This window comes from Peromyscus leucopus, chromosome 1 (genome assembly GCF_004664715.2).
Source record: "Peromyscus leucopus breed LL Stock chromosome 1, UCI_PerLeu_2.1, whole genome shotgun sequence".
Taxonomy (NCBI): Eukaryota; Metazoa; Chordata; class Mammalia; order Rodentia; family Cricetidae; genus Peromyscus; species Peromyscus leucopus.
In genome coordinates, this window is record NC_051063.1 from 21,157,736 (window position 1) to 21,174,436 (window position 16,701).

A 16,701-nucleotide genomic window follows, 5' to 3' on the forward strand; every position below is an offset into this window, starting at 1 on the left:
CCCAAGGCCACAGAATACCAACTGTACCACACAGCATCTACTCTAGCACTTGCTGAAGCAAGAATTTGACTAATTTAGTTGTTCTCACTGGATTTAAAAAAAAAAAAAAAAACAGGTAAAGGCCGAACATAGAGTAATTGCCAGTCACCAGTAACTGATAAAGTTACTCAATTATATAATTAAAGCCACATTTACTACTACATGTAACCTAGTTTTAGCATTACTTTGTATTGCTAGTATGGAAAAACCATTCCACATTTAAATACATAAAAACTTGTATTATTTTGAGTATTGTGTGGATGGCAATGCACGTGTGTGTGGGTAAGATTGCTTATGCATGCACGCACGCGTGGAGGCCGGAGCTCAATTTTAAGTACTTGATCCACTGAGGGGTTCCCCCAGCTAGAAACAAACAAACAAACAAACAAACAAACCCACAAAAAACCACCACCACCACCAAACTTTTGTATCTAACACTAATCCTCCAACATATTCCAAGGAGCTAAAATATTTAATACCTTAATTTTTTCATGACCACAGTATAAATTTATACCAAGAAAACAGACAAATTTAAATTCATAACAGTTTTGGTGGTAGCAAAAACCAGTATTAAGCTTCTGAACTACAATGTGACATTGTTTACTTAGGTATATATGGCTTAAACCGGCAGCAGAAATCCCATGTGTAGTCACCGAGGCTGGAGACAGGTATAAAGCAGGTATAAAGATCAGTCTTTACACACAACAACCAAAGAGGGCCTGGGGTGGAGTGCACAGGCAGGACACCTGCCTGGAACATAGGAATTCCCTTCTTCGATCTCTAGCAAGACACACATACATACAAACAATTCATGTGCAGAGAGAGAACTACAGTATGAAACCTATGTTGTGCAAATTAACCTAGAAAATGGACAGAAAAAGATATAATAAACAAATTGAAGCAGTTTTCTGATTTCTCCACTAGACATGAATTCACTTCACTGTTAGTGACTTTACGAACATGCTTTTGTTGTACTCACATTGGCCACCTTTTCAACGTATGTCTTCATTGTTTTCACGATCACTTTCCTGTCCTTAAAAGGAAAAACTGATTCAACGAACTTTTATTTATTTATAGATGAAGCTTAGCGCATAGTTAACACTTATGCAGTGTTACATTTTTATCAGCATCGTCTCTTCGTTAGTGAAAAGACCAGATTGAAGCAGAATGAAAAACAGTGCAGCGTGAGCCAAAACACTCTACAAAGAGCTATACAATCTCCAGCTTATGTCATTCCATTTAGGCACAAATATGGACCCACGGAAGTCTAAGGCACAGGCAAACCTAGTGAAATCACCTTTACAACCATCCCTCTTCCAATGTCTGCTATGCCTTCAAGAGTCTAACATACAGATGTGTTTAATATGTTTGTGCAGTAGTTAAATTTGCAATAAGCAAAAGGCAGATAAAACACAACTAACATTTAAAGGATGAAATATGTAAAATTCTATGATCTTGATCAATGTTCACCTTTTCCCTCAGAGTACTTAATACACAGGGAACACACGTATAATGTAGTTAACGAATTATCTCTGCCTTCCTCCCATTCTCAATATGACCATTAAACGAAGAGTAAAAGAACAGAGCATGGGTCCCCAAACCCCCGTCAGCCCAGGCTGAGCATGAATGTGTCACCTGCTTGGAGGTTTCTTCCTAACCTTCAGTGTCGCCTTGGGTCTCTCTCTGCTGAAGCAGAGAAGGCGCACCAAAGCCCCGGGAGGCCCTAGGATACAACTTCCAGAAGATGACACTTCTGTACAACCGGGGTCCAAAGTCTAAAGGCTCAAAGATGAAGGCTCATCAAGTCCAGACTGTGGGGAGGCAAGGCTCTGACACTTACCTTGGGGGTACCATGCCACAGGCAGTGCATGGCCACTCTGGCGCCATCGTGTGTGTGGGCCAGGTATACCACTGCTTCCCGGATGGCTTCAATTAATTCCTAGAGACCAGAAGGCAGAGAATGAAAAGGCAGCAGACACCGCAGGCTGGAATTCTACAGCCAGCCTCTTTCTAGACAAATTCTTTCCAACAAGCGCGAACATAGCTCAGATCAATTTCTAATAAACAACACAACCAATTTCCCACTAGATCTATTTTTAAAGTACTCACAGGTGATGTGTGATATATTCTAATGAATACAGAAACAGCAGCCAGGGGTAGCGGTTCTAAGGGGGTGTTTAACAGAACAGCTGGGAAAAGAACATACTCCCCAACATGTGAATATCACAAACACAATCAAAACTCATCCTGCCTGAAGTGTCTGTGGTTTAGTTTACCACAGGACTGGATCATCTCGACAGGTCATATGAATTGTGTACCAAAACACTTAAATAGTATTTCTCAATGAAATCTCTGTGCTAACATTTAGGATAGGCCTTTACTCATTCAGGATAGGCCTTTTTGTAAAAATTAAAAGGGGAACACACCATTTAATTTCTTATTTTCAAAATTTGAACAGCCAGGATATAAATGCATTCTGGAACCCAAATGAATTTCTACATTTGGGGACCATATACAAAGTCTGGAAAGAGAAAGGGCTGTACTTCACCCTAAGGTACCATCCTCTCCAGAGATGAACCTCAAGCGTAGATTTCAGGTCACACAGCCGAACTAAGAATTTCTCCAAAAGTGCTCCACCATAAATGGGACACTTACATTATAGCTTCTCCCCTCAAAGCTTAGGGGGATACTGTGGCAGAGGGGATGGAAAGATTCCAGGAGACACAGGGCAAAACAGACTTCTGGACAGGACAGGACCACTGCATCCATGAACCCACAGCAGCAACTGCTGTCAGGAACATTCAAGCCCTGACCCTGAGCTGAAGAGCTACCCACAGTTGATGGCTTATAGGGGAGGGAGCCAGTCTTTAATAGTACGGCCAGTAGACGGTCCCACAACTATGAATATATGGACAGATTGAATTCTGTGGGCTATCAAAAAAAAAAAAAAAAAAAGATGGCATGGAATTGGGGGGGTGTGAGTAGATATGGGAAAAATTAGAAAATGATCAAAATAATATTATATACATGTATGAAATTCTTGAAGAATTAATAAAAAGATATTGGGCTGGAGGGTAACACAGGTTGCAATTGTGCTTCCAAGATCTCCAGAGGTCTTGCCACTTTATGCCCACTCCAGACGTTTGCTATGACAGAATGCTGTTTTCTACTGTCACCCACTCTTGGCACAAAAACATCAAAATACTGCGTTCTGTAGGGAAGAGGGAAATTCTTAAGAGAGCAAGTGCTGTTCTTCTGGCCACAAGGTTGGGGGGGCTGGTGGGGAGGGGCTGCAGAGAAATTACTCTCCATGCTAACTGGAGGGCTTCAAAATTCCCAGAGTGTGCGACAGGCGTGTATGTTAAGAGAAATCAGGTGTGCTAGTTTAGTCAGCCCTTGCGATTGGAAAATGAGAACCAACGGACAACAGGTCACGGCTGGATGAGGCACGCACAGCTCGGGGAACTACGGCATCCATCTCATTTGTATTCCCACCGTTGACTTGAAGGACAGTGCAGTTACCTTCACCGGTCCTCTGCCTTCCATTGCGTAAGGTCCAGGCTTTCACGGGCCATTTAGTTTCACACTAAGTATCCTCCCTTAACCTTTTAAAGCAGGTATGGTTTTTTATTTTTATTTTTTTAATTTAAAACTACTGGAACACCGAGGAATCCTCCAATGTAAGTTACCTTTCAGATCAGATTAGCTAGGAGACACTCTCTAGATTGTAACTAAAATATAAAAATTCAGTATCATCAATAAAACTAGGATCCATTCTATTCTTTTCTGGGGTGGGGGCTAGGGCAGAATTTTTAAAGTGACTTAGCAGATCTGTTCGGTGCCTGTTCCGTGGTTATGTAAGGGAGAAAGGAACCCTGGCATTTCTAAAGGACTGTGTACACCAGAGCAGCCCCGCAAAGTCCTACAGGCCTTTCCCTTCCCATTTTCAGTCTGTTTCATTTTGTGAGACGCAGTCTCACACCACAGTCCAGGCTGGCTTGGAGCTCACTTTGGAGGCCAGGCTAACCTCAAACTCATGGTTATCCTCCTGTCTCAGGCCCCCAAGTGCCAAATCTCAAATGTGTGCCACCACACTGGCTTTACACTGATTCAAAGACAGAAACTAAGGACTTACGGATCGAAGTTTTGGGGGTGCATAGGTAAAAAAGTCCAAGAATACTTTATGAACTAGCGAGTGCTTAATCACAGCTTCCCTGCAAACAGACGGGAAGAAAATCAGATCAGACTTATCCAAACAGCAACACAAAGACAGGTAACCCTATCGGTCCTAAATCATCTAAGTGAAATGGTTTTCACTAAATACAGTGTGTCATAAATCATTCAGCAACACTAAGATGTTAAAAATTTTAGACTGTAACACTGGTTTAGTGTCATGGCAACCGAGAGCAGGATACACATTCCCAGGCTCTATGGCAAGATGATGCACTACCGCAGCGTGTTCTACCTCACCAGCACAAGGAGAGCTGTAGTGTTTCCCCCACCCTGAGCACTGGACACCTCATTAAGAATTCACATGCAGACCCGATTCCTAATGGTTATTTTCTATCAAGATGTCTCAATATCGTAAAGTAATTTTAGCAGCATTACAATCTGAATGGACCACAGCAGTGCCACCAGTAGCGACAACCCCTACTTGTCCATGCCCCCAATATGATACGTAGTAAATTCAGCAGCACAGTGCTGGCCGATGTTCAAGATCAAGAACCTAGAAGTTCACACAGAATACACAAACCCACCACAGACACGAACGCCTCGATGCACAAAGCACTCTTCTAAGGGCTCTGCAAATATTTTAACCCGTTTATCTTCATAAAACACCACAAAGGATGTGGCATTATCACCTCAGTTCCACAGGTCTGGGAACCAGGCCCAGAGAGGTGAAGCTGTCCACGCTTACACCGGATTAGGGGGTGAGAGGACGTGACATCAGGGGTCACACCCACCCTGTCTGGTAGCGGCAGCTTTGCTCCCAACCTTTCTGTCAGGTATCAAAGACACGAAGGCAACAAGCACAAACTTCTAAGTCTACAGTACAGTTTAAACAATCAACTCTATAAACTTCAATACACCAACGTTCGGTGTAACACTTTACATGGAAAAAAAAAAAGAAAAAAAGGTTTTATCACTTTACCAATGTTTATAAACCACTATGACAAGTAAGCCAATAAGATACAATGTCAAGAAGAGCCATGTCTACCTGCATCAAGAACAGTTTCAAACAAAATGTTTTATACCCTTATTTACGATAGATTATTAACAACAGGGAGGAAAATGCCTCCTTTCTGGCAAGGATTATGTAAAATGTGGCTCCTGCAAATACCTCTTTCAATCTGTAAAGAAAAACCCTTTCTTACTTCTGGGCCATCGGAGTCAGAATCTGTTTCATTTCATCCATAATAAGCTCTAGTTTTCCCGGCTGCACCTCCAGCACTTTGTCCAGAGTGGGGTGATCTGCAGACTGAAACAGAGGAAAAATCAAATGCCACACTTCAGAACAAGCAAGAACTACAACCATGTTAAACAAGTTTAAAGTAAGTTTGAGATGTTTCACATTTCTAGAACGTCCATGAATAGTTCCCCATGATCTGATTCCCTGTCTATACATCTGCCAGTGTGTGAACATCCCTGTGGAGGATTGGCTCTAGGAACTCCCATGGATACAAAAACCTGTTAACACTTAAGACTCCCACATAAAACAACTAAGTATTTATATGTAATCCATACAATCCTTTGGGATATTTTAAACCATCTCATGCTACTTACATAACAAAACATAAATGCTCTACAAATAGTTATTATACTATATTTTTTACAGAACAATAAGGAACAAAATCTACACATGTCCAGTACAGACATCCATTTTTCTTTTTTTTCCTTTTGTTTTTTTTTTTTTTTTGATACAGGGTTTCTCTGTGTAGCCCTGGCTGTCCTGGAACTTGCTCTGTAGAGCAAGCTGGCCTCGAACTCAGCCATCCACTTTCTTCTGCCTCCGGAGTGATGGGATTAAAGGTGTGGACCATCACCACCCATCATTTATTTTATCTCATTCATATTTTTTTTTCTGAATAGTTTGGGTTGGTTGAGTTGTAAGATGTGGAAGCCATGGAAATGGGGAGCTGGCTCTACTTTTAGAGCCAGGCTAAGCACCACCCAAATCACCAGGCATCGGTCTTAGCAAGCACTTAGCATGTGCCTACTCACAATCCTTGTCTCGGTGTTTTAGAATTGCTGAAGATTCCCAAAGTCAAGTGTCACAGTAGAAATGCTCCAGCAACTCAACTTAGGAACTGAAGCTAAGGGAGGCAACCCCACAGTCAATCCACATCCCTTCATATCACCTGTACATCCTGTCCTAAGGTTTGAAATAGGCCCTAGAGCAGTACTAGTCCCATCACTGGCTGGTCCCAGACTCAACTTCTATTTTCCACCCAATGCCAGGTCTCTAGAACCCTTCCTCTCCAGATCCAGACAAGGTAAGGCAAGCCCGGGAAGAAACATGAGACAGAGTAACGAGAGGAAGGCCAGTGCACCCCAGCCGGAGCTGACTAGAGCAGGTCTAAAGCTCTGCTCACTATTACAGTCTTTGATGTCACTCTGACTGCAGAAAGAGAAGTGCTGAAGCATCACACACACAGCAGCTGGAAGCAACGGAACGATCTGAAGGGGATTTAAAGGCAGCATTCTGGAGGAAGCATGCAGTGACCACTTGCTCCTACTGCACAGACATTATAACCGAAGAGAGAGGCTATGAGCTGTCTCCTGAAGGACTAGCTTGGTAAAAACATCTTAAATACAGGACCCTGAAACTTAAAAGACCACACAGAAAAATAAACACATGGGGAACGAACTTCCAGAAAGGTCACCTTGTATAGCTGAAACGTGTTCCCATAGAGCTCCTCTGTCAGCATGTTCCTCTGTTCCAAAATGGCTTTGTCATTGTACGCATACTCCACGATGGCCGACGCCTCTGAGTGCCGCAGCATCTTCCTCACGTGACCTTTAAAGCTTCGGATGATCTCTGCTATCTGCGGTTTACTTCTAAAGTCAAAAGGAACATGGAAAAATGACAGGAGGAGGCTGGGTAGCAATAAACCCACAATTTACTTCTCCAAAGGCCAGCTCACCAATATTTGTGTTAGAGAGGGGAGTTCTCCTATATGGGAACACTTGTGAGTGGGCAAATCAAACACCATGCACTTTCAATTCTTAGAAGACAAAGTAGGCTGCAATCCCTGGTGGGAAAAGACGGCTCCGCTGACCAGCTCAAAGACCAACCAGGTTCTTTCTTAATTTATTGTTGGCAGTACTGGGATTGAACCTAGGACCTTATGCATGCAAGGCAAATGCTCTACCACTAAGCTACAGCCCAGCCCGATGGTCTTTAACTCCTCTGTGCCCCAGCCTCTTCATTCACAAAATAGAAACAGCTGCTGTGAGAACTAGATGAACTGAGACGCATCAAGAACAGTGAGCAGCACACAGAAAGTGCCTTCATCAGCTCCTCCAACCAGACCACAAGGAAAGTCAGAGAAGGACAGAGTCAAGGAGACAAAACGGAAATAAAATAAAAATTATTCTAATGCATTTGAGCAGCTAATAATAGCCAGGACTGGTTAGGAAAAATGTTACCAATTGCAGATCACTTATTTTTTCTGCTATCATAGTCTGGTACATTCTCATACCCAAAAAGCTGGTGTGGATAAGTACCAACAGCACATCATTAGAAAAATCATCCCACCCTGACATGGGCTAACACAATGACCTACTTCAGAGTCTGTTCATCTGCTCCTCAATTTCCTACCCTCTAAATACTAGTAACTGGAGTTAATTATTCCAATGTTTTGTTCTTTAACTTAAATATATAAAAATAGGTCCGTAACAATGGAGAAGGGAGCATCATGATTTCAGTTAATTTTAGCCATTGTTTTACGGTGTTGTACCTTAGGAAGACCACAAGTGTCTGGAGGCGATTACTAAGACCAGAGATTTTAAAGTAGCATTTAAGCAAAGATGAATCCACAAAACCAAAAGCCAAGGGAGGAAAATACCCTTTATAACAACTTACCCATACATGAGAAATTTCTTGACAATATTCCTCGAATATTTGGCTTTACTTAGTTCAACCAGGTCACCTGGGAAAACAAAACATCCAATGACCTGACATCCTTACTTCAGCTCTCCAGAAACAGAGGGAAGAAAGAAACCCACACGATTCTGGAACACAGCTCACTCTAGTCCCACGCAAAGAAACAGTAACAAAACAGTCTTGCAGAAAACACAGAACTGTTCTCTAGGACATTCTCCGGCATTCCAAGAGAAAACAAGTGATTTTCTCCCAAGCGATAAAAACATTGCACATTAGCCATACCTTGCAGTTCTTCAAAGGCCTGCCTCCTCTGCTCTTCATTCCCATACTGAATGAAGCACTGGATCACACGTGTTGAGTCATGGGCAAAGGCAATCTGTAGGAAAACAAAATGCTTGAACCATCAGGTTTCTACTAGTTACACAATTTGCACTTTTTTCAGCTTACACTGCACTAGCCTGCTGGAGACAGAAATATGTCAATTATGTGGTACAACCATTGTTTGGCTTTGCTTCCTATCACATTTCATAGCTGAAATAAATGCAAGAGACAGAAAAGTCTACCACCTTTCAAATTCCATTCCTAATTAAAACTACCCCCACAAGCCAGGCAGTGGTGGCACACGCCTTTAATCCCAGCACTTGGGAGGCAGAGCCAGGAGAATCTCTGTTGAGTTCAAAGCCAGCCTGGTCTACAGAGTGAGATCCAGGAGAGGCACCAAAACTACAGAGAAACCCTGTTTCAAACAAACAAACAAAAAAAAACGCAAAAAAATCAAAACCATAAAAAATTGTATTTAAAACTACCTCCATAAGGATTACATGAACTGTGGTTCCATGTTCTCAAAAGTTAACAGGTACCGACACAGGACACTGATCCCGAAGTGTCACTGCATTGATAACCATAACTGCTACATACAAAGAACACACTTCTCTTAAGAACAAAGAAACTCGCATTTTTTTTTAAATTGGAAGAGTGAGCACATTCTACTCACAGTTTTAATTTTCCCTTGAATCAACTTCTGCAAATCACTCATTAGCTTCACTCTCTTTTCTTTGTCACAGTCTTTTCTGCAGAGGAAGCGCACGTGAAGTTATTTTAGACTTGAAAACCAAACAGCATGCGATATATGTTTGCCACTTCAGTGTGGTTCTTCCTTTGAAGGCAGCAAACCTCTGACATTAAAATTATTATTCCGAAGCAGTCAGACAAAAGTCATTTTCTCAGAGGCAGAAACTCATCTCACAGGGTATAATTTTATGCATCAATCTAAATCTTAACAGCCAGAACTTCAGAAGCAAAGAAAAATAATAAAACAATCTAAGATAGCAAATACTTAAAACATCTCAAAACCTAGCTGATAAGAAATTGTCCTTCATTTTCTGAGAAATCTTTCAGGATAGGTATCAAATCCATTTGCCTCCCGTCATTTCCATAAAGCTATCTGGCACTATTCTAATGATTTCACACATTTCTGCACTCGGCAGACACGCACTCTGCTGCTGTTACAGGGGACTCTGAGCATGCATCAAAAAAACCAGGTGCTGTCTTTGCTGTTTAGGACATCTGCCTGTGCAGGGCAAACCTCTCTCTGTGTTGCCCTTGTCTTGGACAGACTAATAACGACAGTGTTAAGTGCCAGTACCTTCTCAAGCTCTCCCAAATGTGCTTTGCCCGAACCACGATGTCATAGTTGGTCCTATCACTGAGCTGCCTGCTCTGCTTCAGCTCCTTCTTCTGCTTTTTGAAGTCATCCCATTTGGGTTTCTTGGCTGCTGATTCTAGAATTAAATTCAATGCATTTAACATTCCGAACACTGTACACGAATATGAATTTAGAACAGAGGGCTATCACCAGGACCAATGCTCATTCTATAAGTTAAAGGGGAAAATATAAGCTGGCAGTGAAGTTCAGTGGTAGAGCACCTACATGTATGAGGGTCCTCGCTCAATCCAAACATCAAAAATAAAATGCCACTCTTCTGAGAGCTGTCAAGCATTATTTAATTCTTAGTGTGAGGTGGATATGACTTTGATCACCCCCTTTTGCTATGTACCACACATTAAGTCATCCATCCAAGGCCACCCAGTGGTAGAAACAAGATACAAATCCAGGGACAACTTATAGCTGCCTTCCACTCATGACAATGTATAGCAAGTTTCTACAGGTTGATCTATCTATTCCTGTACCTTTGAAATTAAGTTATCAATTAAACAACAAAACCAATCAATGTGATAAATGAAATGAATATTTTACTAGAGTATTATTTACATAAGTATCTCCCTCCAAATCCTTTGGAATTTAGTTATTTCTAAATATCTCTCTCTGATTATAAAATTCACTCATTACAAGAACCAAAACAATAAAAAAGTCAACTGAGTCATACTAAAACCTAGGTATAAATACCAAGTATTTCCTTCTTGCCCCCTTGCCTCTCTGTTTGGATCTTAGCATTTATATTTAACATCGTTACAGTCTCTGCATTCTCCATTAAAACTACCATACAAGCAACAGGAGGAGGAAAAGCAACTACTGGAGCAAACGCTGGGCATGGGGAGAGGAAGAAAAAACCTAGAAGCAGAGAAAAAAGACAGGCACCGGAGTGGGGAAAGGTCTTGCAGACACTGAGATATGATGGCATTCCCTCCCCCCACCCCCTGTTCTCCTCCCCCACCTCAAGCATGCTGTCCCTCCTCCAGCAAGCAACCCACAGGCAAACTGAAGAATAAGGAGCAGGCTGGAGGGCTGGATAGAAAATGTGCACACAGTAATCCTGGCAGGCAGGCAGGCAGGCAGGCAGGGAGCCACGTAAGAATACACTCCATGTTAGGGAAATAACCCAGGACCTCACAGTGGGGCAGGGGGAAGGTGTGGTCACTATGGAGAAGCTGCTGCTTGAAGTCAACAAGGGACAAGGCACCGCAGTGCCACGCTGTACAACTGAGCAAATGCTGGTGAGAAGTGACTCCATGGATATTGTGATAAAGAGACTGGCAATTCATTTCAATGACAAACAGAAGCCCGAGGAACAATTCCCATCAGGGAGTAATTTGTCCTGAAGGAATTAAATGGCTAAATCTATCCAGAACTATTACTGAATGTGAACCATCTAACGAGTTGATCACATTAGCCTGGTCTAAGCCCCATGAGACCAGAGTCTACAAATCTCTTAATTCAGCACGGTTGACATTTTAGCTGGAGCACACTATGTCTTTAAGGCCAGCTTTTATGATTAGGTTGGCCCTGTACTGTTACTGATTTTAAAACTACTTATCTCCCAACACAACGAATAAAAAAGGTAGCTGGACATGACAGTGCATGCAGGTAGATAGATCCGTGAATTCATGATGAGTTTCAGGCCATCCAGTGCTACACAGAAAGCCAATGTCTTTTTAAAAAAAAGTGAAAAAAAAGGTAAATATCTGATGAATGAGTGAACAAATAAATTCAGTTTGGCCTTCAGAAAGGAATGTTTTGAGTTCCCTGCAAAAGACACAATTTAGCTTAATTCCCTGGCTAAAGAAATAAAGATCTCTAAGCATGAGAAAGTTTAAAAACATTTTATTTTTAGACTCATTTTAAGAGTGTTTTGCTTGCATACATGTGTGTGTACCAAATGTAAGCTTGGAGCTGAGGCAGTCATTGAACACCCTGAACTGGAGCTACAGATGGTTGTGGGCACCATGTGGGCACTAGGAATCGAACTCGGGTCCTCTGCAAGAACATGTGCTCTTAACTGCTGATCCATCTCACCAGCACCAGAACAAGAAATTCTGACTAGAAACACACTGTTGTTTACTTAAACCCTTCTGTGCTTCCTTCCCTCTACTCTGAAATGCTGCCCGTCTAGGAGCAAGGACAGGCAGTCTCTGACACAGCGGAGGACCTGTGCACCACGGTCCAGTCCCACCTTGGCCCGGGAAGGCTTCTGCAAAGACTCTAAGAGCCATGCTTACCATCACTTTTACCATCTGGCTGGAATTTCCTCTTCTTGTTGAATTTATTTGGCTTCTGGAATTTGTCCTTCGGTCCTTTGCCCCCTGGTGGCTTGTTCTTGAACTGCTTCACACCCTTTTTGCCAGGTTTTGTGGCACCTTTCTCAAAGTTCTTAGATGCGACTTTAGGCCCACCTTCCTTAACAACTTTCCTTGGGAATGTTTTTGAAGAATTAGACTCTGGTGACAACAAAGAATACTTATTAGTTCATTGACTCTGAGCCGAAATCCCTTGGATCTACTCAACTACATGCTGCCGAAAACTACACACTTTTCAGTACAACCAACAGTCTTATCCTCAAATATACTTTAACCCTTTGAATAAATTAGGATTTAAATAATCAAACCCAAGTTAAGAGAAAACTTTCTGATTATAAAATTGTATAGGTTAGCCATGTAAACCCTGGAAAGTTAGAGGAATTAATAATAAACTATAAATTACCTCTTAGAAACAACCACTATGCTAGCATGGCATATTTCTGCAGTTTTAAGCATATGCTAGACATAAAATATTATGTACCTTTCCATTTTGTCTTATTGGCACTACTATCAATATTTATATTAAAATATCAGTGGTTCAATAAGATAAGAGTTTCAGAGTGAAATGAACAGTTACTGAAGTTAAGAAAGCATATCATAAAAATGAATTAAAATGGATTTCTGAAAAAGTCTAATTTTGAGAAAAATCTTAAAACCTACAATAAACCTTTTGGCTAAAATGTTTAGTCAAAAAGCTTACCCATATCTAACAAACAGGATGACAATAATAATAGCTATGCCTTAGGACCATTAAAGGGAAAGCATAAGACTGCTTAGGACACAGCTATCTCTATAGGTCTGCATTTTTCTACTCTGCAATACTGACACCTGATGGAATAATAGAGACATCACCATCTGAAATTCAGAAGGCAAAGCTGAGTGTACTAGCCAGGTCCAACTCATCAAGCATTAAAATGAATTGTACAGTGACTGAATGTGAATACAATAAGGCCACCATAAATTGCTGACATAAAGTTTTTTCCCCCCCAAGACAGGGTTTCTCTGTGTAGCTTTGCACCTTTCCTGGATCTCACTCTGTAGACCAGGCTGGCCTCAAACTAACAGAGATCGCCTGGCTCTGCCTCCTGAGTGCTGGGATTAAAGGCATGTGCCACCACCGCCCAGCGAAAGGGTCTTTTATAAATAAAGCATTCCTCAATTATTCTGGCAAATCTTAAAAGCCGAAATTCCACAAGGAACAGGTTAGCTTGTGGACAGTGGTGACTTCTTTCCACCATGTTTACTGTAATCCTAGCCCATGAAGAGCGTGACACCCATTACAAACCTCGTCCCCTTCAGATATATCTTCAAGGTAACCAGCACATAGGAAGCGCACGTGGATAAGGCTCTCTTACCACTGTTTTTATGAAATCTAGTCTTTCCTTGTGCTGTTTTTGGACTCTTCCCTGTGAGTTTTTTCTTCTCTTTGACTTCCATCATAGCAATTCTGGAAAACAAAAGCCAAAACCATGAAGAATCACCAAACTGCTATCCAGTAAGAGTCATTAAACAGTCAATGCAACACACAGTCCTTGAGCTCAGATGCAGTATAAAGCATCCAGCTCTCAAGTCCACCAAGTACAGAACTACCTCTAAGACATTAAAACAGAGGGTGAAAAGGATACCAACACAAACAAGAACTCAGGACACGCACATGTCCTGCCTAGTGTGTGACACACCTGGAGGCAACGGCACTGGCTAAATATAGACCACTATTAAGAATAAACATTAAGAATTAAAAGCGCACACCTTTAATCCCAGCACTCGGAGGCAGAGTCAGGCGGATCTCTGAGTTCGAGGCCAGCCAGGTCTACAGAGCAAGATCCAAGACAGGCACCAAAACAACACAGAGAAGACCCATCTCAACCCCACCCCCCCAAAAAAAAGAAAAAACAAAACAAAACAAAAAACAGTGATGAGTAACGGTGATGTTATCATTTGATTTCTTGGGCATCTACCTTAAAAAGCAATAGGATGCATTTAGCACATGTTACAATTTAAAGAAAGAAAACACAAAAAAGCTAAAATAAAGGTTATTGGCCAGCTGTTTTAGAGGCAGCCAGTTGCCTTGCTGACCTCCAAGCCAAAATGAACTATTTAATATTTAATTGAGAGGGATCTGCCTAACATGTCACCTGTTGGGTTCAGTGACCTTCACTGAGCACAGGCAAAGTAATAGATACTCCTCACCAACCTACAAGCTTTGCAAGAAGCAAAACACATACAGATACAAAGGCAAACTCTACTAAGCTCATGTCTACATTTCAAAAAGTTACATGATCATCCATTTCTAAATGACCTTAAGAGTCACCTGCAGGAATTCCTAGACAATGTTTCCAGATTAGAAACTTCTATTCATGAATTAATTTCTTGCTGGATGTGTTGACACACACACCTATAATCCTAGATCTGAGACTGAGGCAGAAGGATCACTGTGAGTTCAAGGACACTCTGGCAACATAAACTGGAGGCCAGTCTGGGATACACAGTACGATACTGTTTCAAAAATCAAAACAAAACTAAGCATGATTAATTCCTCAGGACACTGAAATGTCTTGGGAAGAAAAAAAAAAAGGCAGGATTCCAAGTTAATATGTATTTGAGAAACAGTAAATTACACAGCAATAGTCAGCAAGTAGGGAAGATTTTCTAAGTCCTTAATTTGCTACTATGAACTACCCATTTGAAAACAAAGACTGAAATATATAACTTTCCAAATGTAGTAGACCACTTTCTCCAGGAAACACTGGAACATGCCCTGGGTTCAATGCCCAGAACTGCATAAAAATACAGTGATATGTATCTGTAATTTCAGCACTGGAACCACTCAGTTTCCTACTGGGCATTTTAAATTGCACAGTCATTTTATCACTTGGCAAGATATTGTCACACTTGCATGTCTGCATGTAGGTTTCATGAAAGTACCACATGCTAACAAACTGTGCCACTGGCCTTCATATGTAGGTTTCTAACCATACCTTTATTGACATATTAAGTCTGCATATTTTATTTTAAAACAATGTGTTTTACAGAAGAGTTAAAAAGATACAGAGCCTATAGATCATTTACCCAGCTTCCCTATTGTTAACATACGACACTGTGATGAAACTAAGAAATTAACACTAGTATAACAGGGTATATTTTGATATCAACTTTCCCATTCATGTCCTTTTCCTATTCCAAGATACAGTTAATTTAGTCACCATGTCTCCTCTCTGTTTTGCAGGCTATGTCCCCTTTGGGATTAAGATTTTCATCATTAGACTGAGTTTATGCTTGGGCCGGTGTGTGTTAGCAAAGAAGTCCTGTTCTCACAGCACCAAAGGACTGTAGCAGTCATGATTTACTCCTGAAGTTAACCTTGATCACTTAAAGCAGTATTTGCCAAGTTTCTTCACTATCAAATTCATTTATGGCTAACCCAAACACAAAGACAAGCAAATTAGGTTTTACTTCCTAAACCTTCACAGCTGTGTACTCGACACTTTTGACTATGCATATAACTGGCACCTTCTGCTTAACGTCTGAAACTTAACTCTCTGCATTACCCCTGCAAACTACCCCAACGATAGCCCATCTTTGTCTCCCTGCCCATTCTCACCGTAGCCAACGGGGTGTCATCTACTTTACTGCTCAAGAGAACCTGAGCATTGCATCTGATATTTACTTCTTTGTGCGTCAGTCATCTTGAACCGATCAGTAAGTTATCCTGCAATCCCCTTAGAAAACACTTTATCTCCACTACCAATACTCAGTACAAACCCATCAAGATTCTCCTTACCAAACTTGCAAACTAAGCACTTTTTTTTTCTTGAGAATCAAGGCCTGTCACGAGCCACCTCCCGCTTTTTTCTAACTACCCTTCAACGTTTTATACGCATAGGAACACAAAGAACAATGCTTCCCGTTACACAAGAATACAAAAGCTCGACACCATGGCCTCCCAACTCCTACCCTTCCCTTTATCTTGTCTGCGGTACTCCTAACGCAGACCTCCGGGACTTAACCCCAGAGCCCCTGCTTAAAATACTCCTGCCTCCCATCATGCTTTAGGTCTCGGTTTATGGGTCACTTCTTCAGTTTCCCCTGCAACGCTCCTAGGCACAAGGTCTGTCACAGGACGGGCAGGCTGACCGTGACCCGCACCGGCAGGGGTGTGAAAGCGAAGCTAGTTCCCCCAGCTCTGCACTAAGGAACGTAACGGAGGGCTTCTTAACCCCTGCCCTCGCTAGGCTCCCTCCAATCCCCCAACTCCGAGCCATAAAAGCGGCCGGTAAAGCGGCCCTGGCGGCCGATCTGAAGACGCCCGCTCGTCCACGGCCCCGAAAACTCTCCCCGCTCCGGAGCGGCCAGCGAAAGCTTGCCCCGCACCGCCTGCAACGCCCTCTCCGCAGCACTCACCGCACACGTGGGGCAGAAGATCGCAGAGTACCGCCACCTTCCGCCGCTTCCGCTTCCGCATCTGGCCCCGCCCCGGTCCTCTGATTGTATTCTTCCGCCATGAGGCCTGGGGTCAAGGG

The 16,701-nt window shown here is 42.1% G+C and overlaps 1 protein-coding gene across 2 annotated transcripts in view; it reads right to left on the minus strand.

Annotated features, from left to right (window-relative positions):
- Nucleotides 1-16,687, minus strand: part of Pum3 (pumilio RNA binding family member 3) — a 35,554-nt gene extending 18,867 nt beyond the window's left edge. The window contains exons 1-12 of one of the 2 annotated variants that reach the window (XM_028894318.2): nucleotides 16,583-16,687; nucleotides 13,537-13,628; nucleotides 12,104-12,322; nucleotides 9,792-9,927; nucleotides 9,141-9,216; nucleotides 8,429-8,522; nucleotides 8,126-8,192; nucleotides 6,924-7,098; nucleotides 5,415-5,518; nucleotides 4,175-4,253; nucleotides 1,880-1,978; nucleotides 1,019-1,072 (exon numbers count right to left, since the gene is read on the minus strand). In XM_028894318.2, the coding sequence (XP_028750151.2) occupies nucleotides 1,019-1,072; nucleotides 1,880-1,978; nucleotides 4,175-4,253; nucleotides 5,415-5,518; nucleotides 6,924-7,098; nucleotides 8,126-8,192; nucleotides 8,429-8,522; nucleotides 9,141-9,216; nucleotides 9,792-9,927; nucleotides 12,104-12,322; nucleotides 13,537-13,628; nucleotides 16,583-16,683 (1,296 nt within the window). In that variant the 5' untranslated portion in view covers nucleotides 16,684-16,687. Of the gene's footprint in view, nucleotides 1-1,018; nucleotides 1,073-1,879; nucleotides 1,979-4,174; nucleotides 4,254-5,414; nucleotides 5,519-6,923; nucleotides 7,099-8,125; nucleotides 8,193-8,428; nucleotides 8,523-9,140; nucleotides 9,217-9,791; nucleotides 9,928-12,103; nucleotides 12,323-13,536; nucleotides 13,629-15,782; nucleotides 16,563-16,582 lie in introns of those variants that run through there. The other variant, XM_028894312.2, reaches the window with a different exon arrangement.
- Nucleotides 16,688-16,701: the final 14 nt, after the last annotated feature.